This window comes from Protobothrops mucrosquamatus, unplaced genomic scaffold, assembly GCF_001527695.2.
Source record: "Protobothrops mucrosquamatus isolate PMUCROS unplaced genomic scaffold, P.Mucros_1.0 scaffold416, whole genome shotgun sequence".
NCBI lineage: Eukaryota > Metazoa > Chordata > Lepidosauria > Squamata > Viperidae > Protobothrops > Protobothrops mucrosquamatus.
In genome coordinates this window covers 1113934-1120009 of record NW_015386745.1, presented here as the reverse complement: position 1 = coordinate 1120009, position 6076 = coordinate 1113934, and the positions used below count along the sequence as shown (strand labels likewise).

Below are 6076 nucleotides of genomic sequence, written 5' to 3'. Positions count from 1 at the left end.
CCTTTCCCTTTCTGGCCTCAGCTCTCCGGTTGGATCTTTCCTCCATGCACGTATGGGTGTCGGTTTCCTCCTCCCCCTCTTTCCTCTGGTGGGGGACCATTGGGGGTGTGAAGGTATTCTCTCCCTCACAGCTCCCTGGTCCTGCCCTCCTCTCCTCGCCCTTTCTAACCTCCGTTCCCCCGTTCGGTCTTTCCTCCGTATCAGCCATCCACAAAAAAAAATAAAAATAAAAAAAAGCATTCATCCTCTTCCCCTGTCTCTTGTAGCTAACAAAGCGAGACAGCCCAGGTTCGAATCTCAGAAGGGTATGTCTGGCTGATGAAACCAAATAAGGTTAGAAATAGCTATCCCAGTACTCCCTTAATTCTTTGTTAGCAATCCAAATTTTGAAAAACATAGAGAAAATGACATATACTTTTTTCCAGTTTCTCATCTAAATGGCATGAAGAACTAGATGCGACTATATCACAATTAATATATACAGGTAAGCCTTTTTGTTTTGATCTTTGTTGTAAATCACATCCATTGAATTATTTCTATTACCTTCACATTCATGCTTTACAAGGAAAGTCCCAGCTTGCCACGGTCTCTGATTAAATCCAGGGCAACACCGATCACAGCTTTCTCCACAAGTATTATGTTCACATGCACAAGAAGATCTCTGTTGGGATGGGATGGGGAGAAGAAAGGAGAGGAGAGGAGAGGAGAGGAGAGGATGTATTAAAACAATTATAAAACTGGGCAATCAGAAAATATAAAACAGTGCCTTGGTAACACACTGGATGAAGCCATGATATCCAAGCAGACTATGATCCTATCAAAATAGCTAATGGAGCTGCAGATTACATAGTTCTATTCTGTCCCATCCTTCTCTCTCTCTTATGTCCAATTTCTTCCATGAAAGAAGTAGTTTTTTTCAGCAGTGGAGTGGCAAATGTTGATACAAACCATGTAAAATAAATGTGATATATATGCAAATAAATAAGCTGAAGTTTTAGACAAACACAGACAATTCTAGAGAAAAATTAGATGCCAATATGTTATCCAACAGTTTATTGCTGGGCAGTCAACTCACTTTTGGTTCTAAATATTTCAGCATTGGCAGAGTAATCCAATAGGAATTGACTCATATTTCTAACATGATAATATTAATTATCAAGGTATCCTGGTCACTTAGATATATTAAAGATCTAAGATCACTTAAATCTATTAAAGAATGCTTTCGCAACATTTTAATGTTTTGGTATGGTACACTAGATAAATTAAACTCTCTATAATCTTCCCAGTTTATCTATTTAAAGATGGTTTGACAAAGTATAGAACTGCTTATAATGAATAAACTGTCAGTGAAACCTAAGGTCACTTGTGACCTTATTTCAAAGAAAGTTTTTTGGAAAAATGTTTCCTTTTTTGGAACGTAAATCTGTTTGTATCAGGCCTGCTAAAAGGGGAATATACGGTAAAGAGAAAAATAATTTTAATAAGTCATATGTTAGGCTTTCAATGCATATGATCTCAGATAAAGCAATGATTGATGGATATTTTTGAAGAAAGTGTTTAATACTGTGCTAGTTAATACAATTTTGATTGTACCATGCTCTTTTATAGCTAGAGAATATCTCTGTCTCTCACACACATGTATATATAGACACCAAATGCTAAGAAATTATTTTAGAAAATGCAAATGCAAATAAAATGATTTTTTTTCAATCAATCAAGCCAATCAATTAAGAAAGCATATGATTTCCCACCAGCACAATAATTCTCTCTGCTGATGGAAAGCAGCTATCAATTAACTTGAGAATAGCATGACTTTTTATAATTTCGCCCACCTCTTCTCCAGATTTCAGAGGCCGGATGAGACACTTGGAATAGTTGTACGGGAAAGGGAATTACTAAAAATCATATGCTTAGTAGACAGAATTAATGGAATTCATGGTAAGGTTTCAGTCCTTTACACATTTATTATATGCTTTGCACATTTACTGTTAAACTTAATAAAGCTTATTTTCAAGTAAGATGCTGAAAAGTGAGCATTTTTTCAAAATTTGATATGCCTGAAAAGTAACAGTTATCTCAACCATGACTTTGAGAACATTGCCCTTGAGAAGTTCTATCATCAAGACAAAAGAAGATTGTACACATGTATATTGTATATCCCTTTTCATATTAGAACAGTGTTGGAAAATACATACATTTGTGGCTGGATTCAATGGACATGATTTTGCATGGCCAAAACAGATGCACATTCCTCCCACTGAGATGTCTTTCACAGAATAATAATACTGAAAAGAAAATTAAAAAGAAAGATATATGCTATTATTATGTTGCAAACTGAATACAAGAGAGTTATCATTTTGGTACCTAATCAAGAGCTTTTTAAAAGGTGGGAGTAAATGTGTGCTTCATTTTCACAGAAGTCAAGAAGTAGATTTACACTGCCCAGTATTTGATTACCATGAACAATAATTCGATAATAAAGTTCTAGGTTTTGGATAAATGAACTGTACTCCTTTGCATTCCTATATAGATTTTTCTAAATCCCAAACAAGAGCATGCTGACATTAATTATGTTGAAATACTGTGGGCAAGGGAGAATTCCCCCCCCCAACTCTTTTTCCTTTATAGGGTTTTATGTTGAAAATGGACTCAGTGAGTGAGGACATTGGAGATGATTCCGTGAGTTTCAGAAAGAAGATAAAAAATCAGTAAATATCTCCTCTTTCCTGAAAATTCTCACTCTGTGGCTGATGTGAAGGAATCTTCTTTATATAGAATGGACATCCAGAATCCACATCATCTCTATAGAGGCAAGTTTACTTAATAGTGTATGTTTAAAAGTGAAACTTTACAACTCTGCCTTTAGTTGTTTCATTAAATTTCACTAATCCATTGGCTAATATAAAACTTTCTGTGGCTATTAAAATATTTACATGCATTTCTTGCATCATTTTCTTCCACAAGAGTCACGCTTTATGATCCTTTACAGTAAAAATGGTCATTGGGGATCAATAATGCATATATTTAGATGACCTGAGAATAGAGCATTCATGACCTCCAGTTCATTCATACAGCCATATTTCTAGGAAGGGCCATTCGAAGCAATTATTACTGCTTTCTAAATTGCCTGGCTAAATTCCTCTGGCTTTCCATTAAAGGCATTCAAGACAGCCCTTCAAATATTTGCTATCATTAAGATATGCCAATCTTAGCAAAAGAAGAAGGGAAAAGAAGTTATTTTTGAAACATTGTATAAAAGTACTGTTTTATGTCACTTGTGATAAAGGGACAACGCTTTACAACTGTGACCTGGAGCACAAGAATTTTTCCAGATCTTAAAGATTGGGCAGAACCAACAGAAGAAAGATTGTCCCGTAGGTAACCAGACCTTAGTCTTGTAGAGCTTTAGAGGTCGCAACCAACATCTTAAATTGTACCCAGAGGCTCATCAGTAACCAATGTAGCATACAAAATAGTGTTACATGGACAAAGCAAGAAGCTTCTATAACTACTCATGAAGCAATGCACTGGATCAGTTGTACCTTCTGATCTTCAAGAGTAGATAATTTTCTACAAAATGTATATCAACAAGGAAATTCTACTGTAGAAAATATATCACCAACTGTATTCTCAAGCTACCTACAAGCAAGCACCTACGTGTTAACCATGGAGGAGAACCGCAACGTTCCTCTTCTCCTTCAACATTGTTTTCTTCAGACAAGTCCCAATCCTAATGATGTATCATCAGGGTGACACATTGGGTGCAGAGATTTATAAGGTATCTCTGCAATTACAATAGTTTATAAAGAGTGGTGCTATATGGTCTGGAATAGAATGGAATAGATCCATGGTGGCGAACCTATGGCACGCGTGCCACAGGTGGCACACAGAGCCCTCTCCGTGGGCATACGCACTATTGCCCCAGTCCTAGGCCTTCAGCTGAGTTGTATAAAACCTTTTCACTTTAGGTCTCCGCCTCTGTGTGCAAAAAAAAAAAAAGGTTCAATCAATCAATCAATTTCAACTTCTCGCGGGAAAAAAAAGACCTCGCAAAGTTGGAATTGATTGATTGAACTTTTTAGTCCCACCCAGTCTGCCATTACCACCGTAGCCACGCCAACCCAATTGGCCACGCCCACCCAATTGGCCATACCCACCTGGCACCCGATGATATATAAGTGGGTTTTGGGTTGCAGTTTGGGCACTCGGTCTCTAAAAGGTTTGCCATCACTGGAATAGATTATCAGAATGAATTGTTCATCACTATCCCTGTTCTTGGCTTTTCAATGCAAATAAGAAGGGAAAAATGAAAAAAAAACCCTCCGAAAATATACTTCAGCTTCAAAAAATTTATATACACTCATCCTGCTAGTTTTCTTTAAATGAGCATATCAAAGAGAAATTTCTATTTCAGAAAGAACAAAAACTGATGTTTTATAATTTTGAAATAACAAAATCCTTTTGGATATTAAGCATTAAAAAAAAGTATTACAAACACACATTCTAGCATCTTTGCCAGGACTTACCCTCCTTGTGACTATTGGATCAATTTCATTGAGATCTCTGTGTGCAAGCATCATTAAATCCGCATTTAGGGTCCGTATCCTCTGAAATCTTAAGCGAATATAACGAGCTGATGTAAACTCTAATAGTGTTGGAGAAGGATCATCTGCACTTGGTCGTCCATTGATTAAGGATGTATGAATCTATGAAGTAGAAGAAATAAGGATAGTGGTTATCTTACACTGTTCACTCAAAAATTATCAGGTCTGCAAAGCGAACGTAGGAATTACAAGAAAGAAATAAGTGTGGTTGTAAAAGATTGTTTTCCCCTTTCATTTATATCTCTTTTTCCAACGCTTTGAATCTTATACAACTTTATTGGATAATGTAATGTAGCCAATTTCAGAAAAATCTGATTTTTTAAGTAGGAGAAAGATAATTTTCTTTTTGAGAAGAATGTAAGCCATCTGGATATCTAATAGAAGATAATATATGTAGCTGAGGGTTGAATTGTGGAAACCCTAGTGCTCTCTGAACCTGATTCTTTGCTTGTAGTGTTTCTTGACTAGGATACCAAGGAGAAAACCACATTTCACCAATACTGGCAGGAGAAGCTACTGAACAGGGACCAAACTCCACATTCACTAGCACTGACGATACCTAATCAAGTAATGAAATGTCTATAAGCAAACAATCAAGCTCAGAGAACACCTAGGACTCCACCTTCTAGATATGTCACACAGATTCATGAATAGTTGCCTACAGATAATCATTAGCCACATGCTTTTCATTGGATATGAGCAAAGAATAATACAGATAGGCCACAGTATGCCATGATTTACACTAAAATAGACGGCATGTAGTTTTTTTTTAAAGATACGACTTACCTATTTGACGATGGTTGTTTCAAGTCATATATATTTTGTTTGAAGCAAACTAGGAAATTAGTTTTATTTTTTGTATTTTTGATCTTTTCTATTATACACCACAGAATAAAAATCTACTGCACCGTATACTGCCTATTTCATACTTCTTAAGTCCCAAATTGTATTTTCCCCTTTTAAAATTTATGCATATATATTCCTTTTAAAACCAATATACCATATGGTATGTTCATGAACGATTTAGCAGTTTCTTTCCTATTCACAGTTTTCATATCTGAAGGCTGGTACTTTGCCAGAAATCTACCAAGTACAGTCACAGTGTGGTTCTTTTTAACATAGAAAGAAACTGCAGATGCTTGGCTACGATTCTTGAAGTATTTTAGTTCACTTTTTCAAAACAAGTTACATGAAACGATTTAACCACATCTTTTTCACAGACTTTTAAAGTGATAATTACGATTAGAGAGTTTTTAATATATAGCATGGAAAATGTTTCAGATTTGAAAGGCTTTCCATATTACTAATTTTTAAAGCATCAAAACATAATTATGTACAAACACGCACATACATACACGTCATAAAAATATATGTAACAGTTTGTTTTGTATCGAAGGAGTTAGTTACATGTGTGTACACATGCACACATACACATTTAGATAAGAGATATTGAGGAAGAGAGAGAGAGAGAG

The 6076-nt window shown here is 35.7% G+C and overlaps 1 protein-coding gene across 1 annotated transcript in view; it reads right to left on the bottom strand.

Annotated features, from left to right (window-relative positions):
- The window catches only part of LOC107287708 (laminin subunit alpha-2), a 203281-nt gene that overhangs the window by 122829 nt on the left and 74376 nt on the right, over positions 1 to 6076 (bottom strand). The window contains exons 5-7 of the mRNA XM_029284188.1: positions 4527 to 4706; positions 2196 to 2285; positions 544 to 661 (exon numbers count right to left, since the gene is read on the bottom strand). Coding sequence (XP_029140021.1) covers positions 544 to 661; positions 2196 to 2285; positions 4527 to 4706 — 388 coding nt within the window. The remainder of the gene's footprint in view (positions 1 to 543; positions 662 to 2195; positions 2286 to 4526; positions 4707 to 6076) is intronic.